General features: G+C 39.2%; 1 protein-coding gene across 1 annotated transcript in view; it reads right to left on the bottom strand.

Annotated features, from left to right (window-relative positions):
* Window positions 1–3,640: 3,640 nt before the first annotated feature.
* Window positions 3,641–15,582, bottom strand: part of svila (supervillin a) — a 110,996-nt gene continuing 99,054 nt past the window's right edge. Inside the window, exons 35-40 of the mRNA XM_038300767.1 lie at window positions 13,861–14,016; window positions 13,638–13,781; window positions 13,430–13,551; window positions 13,197–13,352; window positions 5,359–5,379; window positions 3,641–4,401 (exon numbers count right to left, since the gene is read on the bottom strand). Of these exons, the coding sequence (XP_038156695.1) occupies window positions 4,315–4,401; window positions 5,359–5,379; window positions 13,197–13,352; window positions 13,430–13,551; window positions 13,638–13,781; window positions 13,861–14,016 (686 nt within the window). The 3' untranslated portion in view covers window positions 3,641–4,314. The remainder of the gene's footprint in view (window positions 4,402–5,358; window positions 5,380–13,196; window positions 13,353–13,429; window positions 13,552–13,637; window positions 13,782–13,860; window positions 14,017–15,582) is intronic.

Here is a 15,582-nt window from a genome sequence, read left to right on the forward strand (position 1 = left end):
TTCTAACCAATAATGCATAAAATCATCTTACATTGGCTTTATACTGTATGGGTGTGTTGGAGTTTCTCTGATTTCCTTTTACCGTGTCCTACAAAGAGATTGCATGTGTGAAGAGAAAAGCTCGCTGGAGCTCTGCAAAGAAACTGGGCTCAGAGTCAAAAACGCACCAGAGTAACGAATATGGCACATCCCACCTTCACCTTGGAGATGCAGAGGGGATTGGAGGAGGAGGTGGGTGGATTTGCTCCGTTTTGCCACATCAAACTCCTCAAACAGACCAGAGGAGTTCAGAGGTGGGATGTGAAACAGAATAATCCCAGTTTAGCATCCGACTCCTTCCTCCTGCAGATGGACACGAAAGATCTGTATATTGCTCCTTTGTGATTGCATGAAATCTCCTCTAATTGTGCTTATTCTTCCAGATGGGCCAGGGAGTAAACACACACACAACAGGAACATCTGAGAGCATTCAGTGCAAACTTTTGGAAAGGGGCCTGGAAATTCAGCTTCGTGGTGCTGAATGGAGCTTTCATCTGCTGCTTCATGGAGGCATCAGAGCGTTTCACCAAATTCATGCAGCCGATGACCTGAAGAGTATATACATACCTCTAGCCCTGCGACCGTTCCTTAAACATGTTTCAGCCTCCGGGAATCGCATGATACTGTAAAAAGAAAAAAAGCCCCGAAAAAATAAAAATCTGCAAGCAGCTTGGTTGTTTATCCACTCCCAGGTTTGCTTGACTACTTGGTGGGGCTGCTTGCCAGCTTGTAAAATAACATTCAGATGTTTTCGCTTGGAGTCTGTGATAAATGCGCACAAAGTCATGTAAAATAAGCAGAGGTGGGACCAAGTCATTGCTTTGCAAGTCTCAAGTAAGCAGTCTTTATCCTCAAGCCGAGTCAATCTGATTGGCTGTCCAGCAGATCACTCACACATATGTCCAGAGTATTGAAATACAGAAATAAAGTCTGCATTTTTAATATGGGATGAGTGAATTAATGGAGCACAAATAACAGGGGTTTTAAACTCAGAGTAGAATATCAGATATTTCCAAGTGGAGTCGATGCCATGTCACTGATTCAAGTACCGAGTCATTGGTGTAAAAGGTAGGAACATGACGCAGAGAAATATAAAAACTAATGGAAAACAAACAAAAAAGAAAGTATATTTCAAGATAACACTAAGACTTAGAAAATGATGGCAAAGCTTTTTTAATTTTGGATTTACCGTCTCTTTTTCTTTGTAAGACACCGGAAGAAATTTAACATCAAGCTGTCGCATTAATTAAACTTTAATGCAAAAGCAATGGCAATGCACCTGGTTGCTGCTTCCATCAACACCCTTGTTTATAGATGCTGGAGATCGGCCTGTTTTCCAGTGTGGTCCTGTTTCTCTGACAGTGACTGAGTGGATGTGCTCTCTTCGTCCGCCTTTTACAGCTGCTTTTTGTGTCTCTGCTTCTGTCTCCTTGAACCCCAGTCGGCCTCAGCAGATGGCCGCTCACACTGAGCCTGGTTCTGCTGGAGGTTTCTTCCTGTTAAAAGGGAGTTTTTCCTCTCCACTGTCGCTACAAGCATGCTTAGTGTGAGGGATTGTTGAAGAGTCAATGAGTCGATGCAATCAACTGGTTTTCCTTAGATAAAAAACTTTGAATCAATCTGACTGGAGGATCTGGTTGAACTGTAAAGTGCCTTGAGATGACATGTGTTGTGAATTGGCGCTATAGAAATAAACTGAATTGAATTAAGAAAATAGGTCAGCAGACCAAACCAGATGAAAGTGCGCATTCAGCTCGGCAAAGAACTCATGCTCTTCCTCAACACTGAAGTCCTCAGACATTTTTCTTTCGTTGTTTCTTTCTTTGCACAGGTAAACAGCACATTTCTTCTTCTACGCTTGCATTATCAAGAGCAGACGCTGAATGCGCACTTTCATCTGGTTTGGTCTGCCGCGGTTTCCGTAGACTCGTGAACGCGCTTTTAGGAAATCCTATACACTACTGTTTATGCTCTAAAAACATTCTAAATGACTTAGTTTCGAGTAAATTATGGACGCTACCCACTCAGGACACTTGGAATACATTGAACGAGCAGTATGGAGGAATATTGACACGTTTTTTGTGGACTTTTATGGACCTTTCTGCTTCGGGCGCCATAGACCTCCATTATTTGAATGTCAGCAGACAGCAAGAAGCCTCCCAGATCTCCAGATGCATTTGAGATATCAAAAAAGTACTCCAGAGTGTTGTTCAGCATGGGGGTGAGTAGAAAATGAAGGCTAATCATGTTTTGGGTGTACTATTCCTTTAAGTCTGAATGGAGTACAAATAATGTGACTCAAGCTACTATCTTAAAATCTGATTTCACTAATGGGAGTTAAACCACCTTTCCTCTTAGTGGGGGGAGCGGAGAAGATCGTGATCTAAAAGTGTTCCTGTTAAGGTGGAAATGCACTGTATCCTTATGCAATCTGCACAGGAGGATGGGGAAGCGGTCAATTGTGAAATGCGGTAAGGGCGTTCTGTCTCACCTCCTGCTACTAGATAGAACTGAGGTGTTGTCAAACAGCAGCACCGCTTTGAGAGAGCAGTGTGGTAATGGCAGAAGTTGAAAAGAGCTGAACTTTTCAATGAAATGGCGACAAGGCAGCCAATCAGCAAATGGTTGCAGGAAAAGCTTTTTCCATTTAAAATGGAAAACAGAAAATAATGTTAATTAAAGGATAAGTAAGGAAAGCTCTCAAGAGGTCTTCATGAGGCTTTTAATAAAGACGTTTTGATTTAGTACTAGAAGGACTGTTCAACACTCTCCCTTCCCTCAAGAACAGAGCCAGGTCCGTCATTGCTAGTTGACCTTTTTCTAGAGGTCAAAGGTCAACCAGCCCCCGCCACCTTCTTCAAATTAGACGAAATGGGTGTCAATTAACTCAGCTCCGTTTGTGCAGCAAAGATTTTTAGCTTATAGTTTTTTTAGTTTAAAATTATATAATCATAGGTTAGCAACTTATAATTTTTATGAAATTCAGAGTTTCAGAATGAACAAATGTTCACTGACCTTTGATGGCTTCTACAAACAATTATTAAAATGATAGCAGTACAAAAAAATTTATACATTTTAAAATCTAATATATTTTAAATATTTTATATTTAAAATCAATTTTAAAATTGTATATTTTTGTATGGCAAAAATTTTCATTTGTACTATCATTTCAATGATATTAATATTTTGTAGAGGTCATCAAAGGTCAGTTAACATCCGTTTTTGCTGCACAAATGGAGCCGAGTTAATCGACACCCATTTCGTCTGATTTGAAGAAGGTGGGGGGCCAACTTCGCTCAGGTACAAGGAAGTACTGCCAAATCTCTGGATGAACCAAAGAGGACTTTTTTTTTTTTTCAGTCCTTCAAGGACCTTTCCATAAATTGATGGTTCTCCAAGCTGGTTTGCAAGTTGTTCATATAAAACAGCTTTAATTTAATTTAAAATATTCAAACATATTTTCAAGCCAGTTTTTGCAGTGTAAAAACCTTTAGCTTAGAACTGCCATCTGATGGGTTAAACTGGGTGACAACCAGTTATAAAAAACCTTATACCACCAGCTCAACTCATATTTTAGAGCAATAAGGTGCAACAAACAAACTGGATATCAAACTTTATTCATTTCTCTATCGGTTTATTTTCATCGTAAAACTCTTGACAAACCAGAACAGGTTCTGTATATAAACTGTACATGTAGCAAGGCACTATACACTGAAGGCACCTCTTCAGGCCGTTCTCTTCACATTAATCATTGGACTTTTATTTTGGAGTAGTGTTGGCCTAGTGGTTGGAGCAGTAATTGGTTTGATCCCCAAAGCCTTCGCTCTGGGTTCCTGAGCAAGACCCTGTGTGGGCTGCCATTGTGTGGCCAAGGGAATGGATTAAATGGATTAAAAGCAGAGTAAATTTCTCCAATGTGAGATCAATAAAGTTCAATTATTTTTGTTTTTATTAGACAAAGTTTATTTCTTTTTATTTAATTCTGTGGATTTAATAAAAATATGATTTTTGTAGCACAAACATGAGCAGAGAGGAGCGTCCAGCAGGCTTACAGACCTGCTTCAATCCAGCAGATGGCTGCTTTCTTTATGCTAGCTATGTACAATCATAACCATAAACAAGGTTCCTACACCCACGTTTCCCCACTCGTCACCGCAGCGTGAGAAGCTCGCACACCACTACTGCACATCTCAGAGGTTCTCCATCAAAAAGTTCGAGCTGCTTCTGACTTTCCGCTGTTAAAAAAACCCAACAGAAATCCTGAATGCTGCTCTTTCAGAAGAGTCCTTTAGATTTCTTCAGCTTCACCTGCTTCCATGCAGGCAGAGCGCCGTATTCCTCTCTACTCATCTCCAGGGCTCTCTGTGGGGAAAAAAAACTATCAGGATCAGATAACAAAAAATGAATGCATCGATGTCTGAATGTGTGAATAAAAGTCAATAACGTAAAGACATTTAGGATTTGTGTTTTTTTCTTGTCAATGCAGCTCGATTCATGTAACATCAGATCTTTATCTGTGAGAACTTATGCTGAACTTAAGTTAGAAATCAAACTGATGAATTTATGAATATGAATCCCAAATCTACAACGATTTTAGACGGAATTAGTCTATAGATTTGTAGGGCAAATTTCTGAATTTAAAATGTGAATCTTAGAGGTAGCCTTGAATTTGTGAATTCTTAATCCCAATTCCATTATTTGAGATTTCTACTATAAATTTGGTTCAAGCTTTAATACGTTTTCTAAACACATATTTCAGATTTTTAAGTCCATGTTTCAAACTTGTTATTCATACTCGTAAATTCATAATTACCATTTCTAAATTCTCGATTTCTACTTAGAAACGTGTGATTTCCTCTTGCAAACTTGTGACACAAACTTATAATTTTGTGACTTGTACTCATATACTGTTAAATATTTGGTTTGAGCTTCGGAAACGGGAAACTTTCTAACCTGTATTGATAATTTCTAAAATTCTCAGAGATAAATTTCTGAATTCAATTGTTCTTGTTGAGTTGAAAAGAAAACTCACAAAACCTAAACTTCTTAAAAATTATTCATTTCATTTACAAATCCAGAAATCTACTTCTTTGCTTTAAATGACGGTTATCCGACCAACCAAAACTCCCAGAACATCGAATGCCTGAATACAATCAATCCTGTAGTGAGAAACTCGTGCATCGGTGAATGTCTGTTAGGTGGCATGCGGATGAAGACGCTTTTTTGAACATGTTAATGGAAATTTGCTTTTTTTGTGGTTTTGCAAAAATGAGAAGCGAGGAGCCAATCGGTCTTCCATGCTAGGGCAGTTGGACTCACCTTCCCATAAGCCCCTGCACCCTGCAGAAGTGAAATGAGTGAAATAGGTTGATTTCGGAGACAAGGGAGGGAAACATGACACGAGCGACCTGGTTTCTGAGTAAAATCAGCCTTAAGAGCCTGAAGGTTGGATCTGAATGAGTTTATTCTGACTGATATTAAACTAATTACCGTTTTTAGCTCTAAGGGTTATAAAAAGGTGTCTGCAGTTATTCTGTCAGTATGTTATAATTTTCTTTTATCCAAAGAACAGTAAACTGTTTACTATAAAAACTATAAAAACCATAAAAAATATGCTTTAATGGATAATTAAAAACAAAAACAATGTGTGGAAGACACAGCATTGATGAAAGCTTATGTAAACAGTGTTTGCAGCATTGCTGCCATGCAGACGCTGATGACTTCATGCAACCAGCTGTGCTTCCCTTAGACAGGAAACTCTGACCAGGAAACTTCTGACCAGTGATGACATGTTTAGCCGCATGTCGTCATTCAATCGCTGGTTGTCTAGGTGGTGTCCTGAAAACAACGTGGGCTACATTAATAATTGGCAATCCTTTTGGGGAAAGCCTGGTCTGATTCGGAGAGACGGCATCCATCCCACTTTGGATGGTGCAGCTCTTCTTTCTAGGAATCTGGCCACATTTATTAGTCCTCCAAAACCCTGACCACCCAGGGTGCAGACCAGGAAGCAGAGTTGTAGTTTAACACACATCTCTGCAGCTTCTCTACTGTTACCCACTCTTTACTCCATCCAGACAGTGTCTTGCCCACGACCAAAATCTAATAAATTAGCAAAGATTCCCAAAGGAGTAAATTATGATAATCTAATTAAAATCAAAATAACTCCAATTGGGGAAAAAGTTAAAACAATTAAATGCGGTCTGTTTAACATAAGATCGCTTTCCTCTAAAAGTCTACTAGTTAATGACTTGATTTGTGATAATCACATTGACTTGTTTTGCCTTACAGAAACCTGGCTGCAGCAAGAGGATTATGTGAGCATAAATGAGGCAACTCCTTCAAGCTATTTAAATTTTCACATCCCCAGAAGTTCTGGGCGAGGAGGAGGAGTAGCAACAATCTTCGAGTCTGACTTACTGATTACTCCCAAAACAATTAATTCCTACAACTCTTTTGAACATTTAACCCTTAATTTCCCTGATCCAAATTTCAAGGCAAGAAAACCTCTTCTTTTTGTAACTTTGTATCGTCCACCAGGTCCTTACTCTGAATTTTTAGATGAGTTTTCAGAGTTCCTTTCTGATTTGGTATTAAATACTGACAGGGTCATCATAGTGGGAGATTTTAACATCCATGCTGACATTGAAGGCGATAGCTTAAGAGCAGCCTTTAATGCTATCTTAGACACTATTGGCTTTGTTCAAAATGTGAATAGTCCCACGCATTCTCATCTTCATACTTTGGATCTTGTGCTGACATACGGCATAGAATGTGAAGAAATAACAGTATTTCCTCACAACCCTGTCCTCTCTGACCACTTTCTAATAACCTTCAGGATTACTTTAACAGAGTTCTCCTCCCCCAAAAGAAGGTTCAATTTTAGTAGATCTTTATCAGATAGTGCAGTTATAAATTTTAAAGAATCTGCTTCACTTTCTCTCTGCTCTGTGTCACTGAGCAGTGCTGCAGAGTGCAAAAGCTTAGCCTATTCCCCTTCACAGGTTGATGATTTTGTTGAGGGGGTTGCTAGTTCTCTGCGTATTGCCTTAGACAACGCAGCTCCTTTGAAAATGAAAACCGTTAAAAATAGAAAGCTTGCTCCTTGGTTTAATGCAGAGCTGCGTACTTTGAAGCAAAATGCTAGGAAACTGGAGAGAAAATATCGCTCCACAGGCCTGCGAGAGTCCTTCCTAGTCTGGAAAAATGGTTTACTGCTGTATAAGAGGACCCTTTGTAAAGCAAGAGCAGCATACTTCTCCTCATTAATAGAGGAGAATAAGAATAATCCTAGATTTCTTTTTAATACAGTTGCCAAACTCACCCAGAGCCATAGCTCTGTTGAACCGTCCATTCCACCTGCTCTTAGCTGCAATGATTTTATGGGATTCTTTATAAATAAGATTGATCTTATTAAAAATAAGATCATAAGCACTCCTCTATCCGCGATTGTACCTGAGGTAGTCATGGAATCTGAACCGGGTTTAGACTGCTTTGATCCAGTTGAACTCTCTGAATTAGCAAAATTATTGTCTTCATCTAAGCCTTCAACTTGTATGTTAGATCCAGTTCCAACCAGGTTATTTAAGGAGGTATTCCCTTTGATCTCCTCCTCCATTTTAGATGTGATTAATCTATCTCTGTTACAGGGATATGTACCTAAAGCTTTTAAGATTGCTGTAATTAAACCTCTGCTTAAGAAACCGTCTCTTGACCCAGATGACTTGGTCAATTATAGACCTATATCCAATCTTCCTTTCTTATCCAAAATTCTTGAGAAAGTAGTTGCCAAACAAGTTTGCGATCACTTCCACCATAATGAACTTTTTGAAGAGTTTCAGTCTGGCTTTAGAGCTCATCATAGCACTGAAACAGCTCTGGTGAAAGTCACTAATGATATTCTCATGGCCTCAGATAATGGACTTGTATCTGTGCTCGTCCTGTTGGATCTTAGTGCTGCATTTGATACAGTTGACCATAATATTCTTTTAGAAAGACTTGAATATTTTGTTGGAATTAAAGGAACAGCACTAGACTGGTTTAAATCTTATCTATCTGATCGAATTCAGTTTGTTCATGTTAATGATAGATCTTCAACACGCTCAAAGGTTACCTGTGGAGTACCACAGGGATCAGTGCTAGGACCAATTCTCTTTACTTTATACATGCTCCCAATTGGTAGAATTATTAGACAGCATGGGATTAATTTCCACTGTTATGCTGATGATACCCAGCTATATCTGTCTATAAATCCAGATGAAGCTAACCCATTACATAGATTACAGGCATGTCTTGAAGACATAAAAACCTGGATGACTCTTAATTTTCTGCTTCTGAATGCAGACAAAACAGAAGTTATAGTCTTTGGACCAGAGTCTCTGAAAAAGAAACTGATTAGCCAGTCACTTCATTTGGATGGGATTAAACTGATTTCAGATAATAAAGTAAAAAATCTTGGTGTTATTTTTGATCAGGACCTGTCATTTAAATCCCATATCAAATAGGTTTCTAGAATTTCCTTCTTTCATCTGAGGAACATTGCAAAAATTAGAAATATCCTGTCCAGGGGTGATGCTGAGAAACTAGTCCATGCATTTGTTACTTCAAGGCTGGACTATTGTAATTCTTTACTATCAGGAAGTCCACAAACTGTAGTTAAATGCCTTCAGCTGATCCAAAATGCTGCAGCCAGAGTTCTAATGAAAATGAAAAAGAGAGATCATATCTCTCCTATCCTGGCTTCTCTTCATTGGCTTCCTGTTAAATCAAGAATAGAATTTAAAATCCTCCTCACATATAAAGCCTTAAATGGCCAAGCTCCATCTGATATCAGAGATCTGATTGTTCCTTATGTTCCTAACAGAGCACTTCGCTCTCAATCTGCAGGTTTACTAGTGGTTCCTAGAATTTCTAAAAGTAGAATGGGAGGCAGATCTTTTAGTTATCAGGCTCCTCTCCTGTGGAACCAACTACCAGTTTTAGTCCGTGAGGCAGACACCCTGTCTACTTTTAAGGCTAGGCTTAAAACTTTCATTTTTGATAAAGCTTATAGTTAGGGTGGCTCAGGTTATCCTGAGCTATCTCTATAGTTATGCTGCTATAGGCTTAGACTTTTGGAGGACATAGGGACCCCCATTTCATCATTCTGCTTCATTCTCTCTCTGTTCTCCTATTCTGCAGAATCTGTTAGTTCAATCTCTAACCTTCTGCTCTCTCTGCTTTTCCTCAGAGTAGCTTTGCCTCGTCTGTTCCTGTTTGGCTGTGACGTCCTCCTGGAGAGAAACATCAGCTGTGCTGCTTCTATCAACACCCTTGTTTATAGATGTTGGAGATCGGCCTGTTTTCCAGTGTGGTCCTGTTTCTCTGACCGTGACTGAGTGGATGTGCTCTCTTCGTCCTCTGGCATGGGAGCTGCCTTGGAGCTCGTCTGCCTGGCTGTGTGTTTCCTGGACGGGGCCGCCTTTTACAGCTGCTTTTTGTATCTCTGCTTCTGTCTCCTTGAACCCCAGTCGGCCTCGGCAGATGGCCGCTCACACTGAGCCTGGTTCTGCTGGAGGTTTCTTCCTGTTAAAAGGGAGTTTTTCCTCTCCACTGTCGCTACAAGCATGCTTAGTGTGGGGGATTGTATTTGAGTCAATGAGTCAATGCAATCAACTGGTTTTCCTTAGATAGAAAACTTTGTATCAATTTGACTGTATGATCTGGTTGAACTGTGAAGTGCCTTGAGATGACATGTGTTGTGAATTTGGCGCTATATAAATAAACTGAATTGAATTGAATTGAAACTTTTATCCAGTCTGTGTTTATGATTTGATTGAATTGATTCTGTAAAGGCCTGAAAACACCAGACAGGATTTAGCGTCTGATCTGACGGGATATCGGATCATATAAAGCTGTGGCATTTAGAGCTTATTGAAAATGAATGGGAATGGTCGGACGGCACACGGTTCTCTAACTGCGCCTGGTAGCGTCGACAGAGAAGGTCCCCTGGTCTATTTAGGTTGGAGCTATGCAGGAATCCAGCTGAAATGTCACTAGTCAGAGAGGAAAAGAGACACGGTGAAAGTACAGTAATCCACATCTGAATCACAAGGTAAATCAGCCAGACTCGCCCCATTTGTAAACTAAGAGTATATAGCAAACAGGGCAACGGGACTCAAAATATCTATAAAACATTAAAAAGTACTTTAACCATGGTGTGAGTTCAGGGGTGCAGAAAAGAGATAAAGTAAAATGGTGATCCTCTTTGAGCTTAAAAAGGATGAAGTCAGAACTCTAATAAAAGTGCAATAAAAAAACAATATAAGCAGTTTTATTTAAATCTTCTGCACATAAACTAGTGTCCACTATTTGATTCACCAAAAAGTTGACTTTTCCACTAGTTGAAAAAATGATTTGCATAAAAAAACTTATGTAGAGAGTAGTTTATGTGTTCGTGTTTTAACTGCTAGATGAGTGATGCTTGTGCACTTTGGGGTAAATTCTGACTTCATACAATTCTTCATACATGCACGGCTTAATTCACTGCTTTCTTTATGGAAGTGAAAAATAATTTGGGCAAAATGCACAAACAGCTCTCTGACCGTAACGTTTGTCTGGTGTCCCCGATTTTAAAAATGTTTGTTTCCTGATATTTGGCATTCAAATCCTTTAGCTGTTGTATTTTCAGAGCAATATGCGCAGGTTGGTCATGAAGTGGGGCTCTGCATTAGCCTCGTGAGACCATCCTGATCTGCAACGAGAAGCGCGACAGTTCAGTCTAAAGAACATGGCGGCTTCAGCCGATGAAACTAGCGTTAGCGTGGCTATCGAGCAAGTTTTATTGGAATTACAGAGTATTTCTTCACTGAAAGAAGAGCAAAACACTGCTCTGGAGGCTTTTCTCAGAGGAAAAGATGTTTTTGCTCTTCTCCTGACTGGTTTTGGCAAGAGTTTAATCTATCAATTGGCTCCTCTTCGTCGTCGCTCTGTTAGTACGTCATATGCTTCATTGATCTGGTTTATTTGGCCCGTCTATCACCAACATAGGCCAATCAGCTAACCAGTATTTTCGCCCCTTCCCAAAATTACTTCAACGGAAGGTTTCCAGATGGATATGCGGAGCAAATCCATCTGGCGGAGTCAGGTTAGCTCTGCATTGGATATACATTAAAGCTTTAGAGGAAGATCTTTTATTTCCCGGTCGATCATCTCAATAAGTGGTTCTCCTAATTGTCGATCATTCTGGTGATATATTTACGTAAGGCCGTCCTTCGTTCTCGTTCCGTTAGCTAACTTTTTCTGTGCATGTGCAGTTTCAGGCGTATATATGTAGTGAGCTACGGTTTCAGACAGTCATTGTAGCTCGTCTTTCTCACTGGGGTTTTTTAAAAACGACGAGAGTCGTAAGAGAAAAAGTGTCTACGAAGTGTATGAGACGAAAAGAAAGGCCTCAGAAGAGGCGGATATATCCCAGAATGCTTTGCGCAGAGAGCCCCTCACGCTGTCACAGCGGCCCGCTGTTACCATAGGCTGCCGCTACCCGAGAGCGGCGATTAACAACAAAGATGGCGCAGGAACTGCGCAGTGGAGGATTTGTGTGATCGACGGAACAAAAAGCAGTGAACATCTGTCCGAATGAGAACAGCACATTTTAAACAGGGCATGCAAGAGGAGAAATATGGAGGATAAAAAGTGCCAAAAATTAAATAAATAAATACAGCATTAATTAAATAAATAAATGTGTCATTCATTAATTAAAACTACGTCACTAATATAAAGTGCCACAATTAAATAAATAAATACAGCGATAAACAATTAATTAAATGTGCAATTCATTAAATAAATAAGGAATTAAATATATAAATGTGTCATTAATTTAATAAAATACGTCTTCATTTTATTAAAAAAATATGTATAATTATTTCAGTGTGCATTTAATTATTTCATGGTCCTGTGTCGCAGTGCATCGAAACCATTAGGGGGCGGGGTTAACGCGAATCGAGTCTCTGTAATCGATTAGCTTCGCCTTAATGTGCAGGGTGACCAATCAGGTGTTAGATAACCCCGCCCCCTAACTTTGATGGGTGAGTTTGACAGATTCTTTTAATGGTTTCGATGCACTGCAGCACAGGACCATGAAATAATTAAATGTACACTGAAATAATTAGATATATATTTTTCAATAAAATGAAGACGTATTTTATTAAATTGATACATTTATATATTTAATTCCTTATTTATGTAATAAATTTCACATTTAATTGTTTATCGCTGTATTTATTTATTTAATTGTGGCACTTTATATTAGTGACGTGGTTTTAATGAATGAATGACACATTTATTTATTTAATTCCACATTTAATTAATTATTGGCACTTATTTAATGCTGTATTTACTTATTTAATTTTGGCACTTTTTATCCTCCATAGAGAAATGGGCTTGTGCTCGCTCTTGCTCTTTCCCAAGTGGAGAGGACGGGTCTTTTAAAAAATCCTCCATAATACCTATAACCGTGGTTCTGTGACACGGACTGCACCTCTGCTTTAAGACAAGATATGGGACATTTACTGCCAAAACTAAAACATTAGCACATGTACATTTTACTTGCTTAACTAAAGCAGGTAATTAAGAACATTTGGAATAGGATAAGTTATGCTTCAAATAAAAACAATTAAGCTCCATCATGGTATTTTAGAGGAAACAACTATCATTCCATTGGTAGATCATTTGATTTAGATGCTTAAAATAATGGAAAATAGACATATTAAGACACTTGAATATATTTACTCTGTATAGAAAGCTACATCTCTAAAATAATTCAGCCCCTTTCACTTTGATTCCCATAAATAAACCCCAGCACAAACCAGGGAGCTGAGGTTATTTTTAACTCCTATTTTTACTGAATAAATGAAGGAGCACAGGAGGCAGGTCAGGGAGGAAGCAGTGGAGGATTATAAGCAGGATTAGACAACAGAGAAATGTCCCAAGCTTTGAATTTTCAATCCATCACTTTATCTTCCAGTTGGACTTTTAGGTCTAAACATTCAGGGAAAGCTGCAGTGAAAACCTTTAGATCTTATGCATGTGTTGGAGCGGCCTAGTCCAAGTCCAGGCTAAGAATCTGTAGGATTTCTAAATGAACGTCAGTGATTTAGGGTTAGAACGCAGGTTCTCACCTCAAAGTCCTCATCAGAGAGGTAGACTTCCAGTTTCAGAGGGTCCACCCCCTCAGGCAGCGGCCGGGCCAGGACCTCAGCCAGAGGGTAGGTGGTCTGACACAGGCGGGCCAACACGTCCTCCACCAGGATGATCTGGTTACACACCTCAGCCTCCTGCGGACACAGAGGACATTTCATTCAGTATCTCAGCAGGTGTTTGGTTTCTCTGGTTCAGGGAGGCTTCAGCCCACCCTCTCAGTGATCTCAGCCACGTCCTCTCTGTGCTCCCAGCAGGGGAACATGTTGGTGAAGGTGAGCGGCTCCAAGCCGGCGTGGATCAGGTACGCTTTGGGAGGTTTCCTCTCGTTTTTCTCTGCATGAACAAACACCACCGGTTCAGAGCAGTCCTAAAACGGCATCATTTCTAACATCTCTTGCAGATTGTTTTTCTTTAAATACCTCTGCAGTACTGCAGCACCGTCTCCATGGCGCACTTTCTATCAGAGTCCCAGCGGATTCGGGCCGAGCCCGTGCTTTCACTGTCTGGAGGCCACCAGCCTTGCCACAAGTAGACTTCATGGTGGTTGTCCACCAGGAAAAGAGCTGAACGACAAATACAGCAGAACAAATAGAGTCAGACGATAACAGAAATCCTCTTTGATTCCCAGAACTTCACGGATACCTGGCTGTGAGGCTCCATAGAGGTCCTCTTGCAGGAAAGGCATGGAGTTGACCTGCTCGGGGTCTCTGGCAGGGTAGAGAAACTCCACAGCAGTGAACTCCCCAGAACTGCTGGTCAGCTGATACAGGCGAGGCGTGAAGTTAAACCTGCCGGGATCTGAACATCCAGAGTTAATGAGCCGATCTCAACATTTGCTTGTATTGGCATTAGCCAATTCGTTAGTGCATACAACAGCTGTGCCTTGAGATCGCATGAAGCGTATGCATCACCACTGCTTTTATTGATAATGTTTTGTTTTCTTGATTAATAAATGTGGGCATTTAGGAAATTTAAGAAAAGCAAATTCACAATAATCTGCATCAGCCTCAAAGGATCCATCAATAAATATAACTTAACTTCCTTTAGGAAGTATTTAGTTTTGATATAAATGTTTATTCTTTATAAATCTATATAAAATGATACAGACGTCACAATTAGGGATGCACGATATAATCGGCCCCCTATCGGTATCGGCCTTAAAACTGAATATCGGACATCGGCCACCCCACCGCTATTTAACCCGATATTTGATCAGCTTCTGAGTTTCTAAAGTCTAAAAAAAAAAATACTACTTCTTCTTCTTCCTTAAAAACGTATTTTTTACAGACTTAAAAACTTCTAAAGACGAGGGGAAAAATATATACATTAAAATATCCCAATATCTTCATATGCTGATATATTGCCATTTAAAAACACCATATCAATCTCTTTTACTAACGAAATATTGCTATATGTCATCGTTATGCTACGAAATCTCCCGAAAATTCACGAAATGTTGCCATATTTTTATATGTTGATATATTGACGTGGTATCGATCTATTTTACTAACAAAATCTCACAAGAATTTGCAAAATATCACGAGAGTTTGTAACAGAACGATGAAATTTCACGAGATTTTGAAAGTAAAATAGATCGATACCGCGTTTTTAAAAATCAATTTGATATCAGCATATGAAAATATATTTGAGTATATTATTTTTCAAAGTGTCAGAAATGGATAACTAAACTGCTATTTTCAATGACTACTTATTTTTGTCCAGCTTTAACATCGGTATCGATATCGGTTATCAGCTACATGAGTTTTAAAATATCGGCATATCGGATATCGGCCACAATCCCAATATCGTGCATCCCGTCACAATGTTTACGCTGCAATGCATTCTGGATAAATGATGTATGCTAACGTCTCTTAGCACTAGCTCTGTCCAGCTTAAACAGAAATGAGTAACATTAATCCTTTGCAGTTTAAACCGGAACACGAGGAAATTAATGACGCAGAGTCACAAGAGGTGATGAAGATGAGGAGGATATAAGGAGGAAGGTTTCTGCTAGCACTAATGACAGATGCTAACTCCTAGCAGCGCCAGAAAAACTCTTCCTCCATTTGGTCCTCATCTCCATTACCTCTTGTGATTCTAGATCGTCATTAATTTCCTTATCCTTATTCATTGGACCCTCTATGGATAAAACCATAACAAATTAAGTTATAAATATCATTTATCAATAAATTCCAGCCTTAGAAGCTTTAGCTTTTGTTTTATAAAGAATATTTTAATCAGATTTTCACAAAATTACATTAAAATAACCAGAAATGTGTTTTTATATCCACTTATCTTTTCATTAGCTGTAAAACAAAACAAAATATGTACCTCCTGTTAATATAGAAATACAAACTAAAATTG

The sequence above is a fragment of the Cyprinodon tularosa genome, unplaced genomic scaffold (genome assembly GCF_016077235.1).
Source record: "Cyprinodon tularosa strain WSP-4 unplaced genomic scaffold, ASM1607723v1 ctg456, whole genome shotgun sequence".
Lineage (NCBI taxonomy): Eukaryota > Metazoa > Chordata > Actinopteri > Cyprinodontiformes > Cyprinodontidae > Cyprinodon > Cyprinodon tularosa.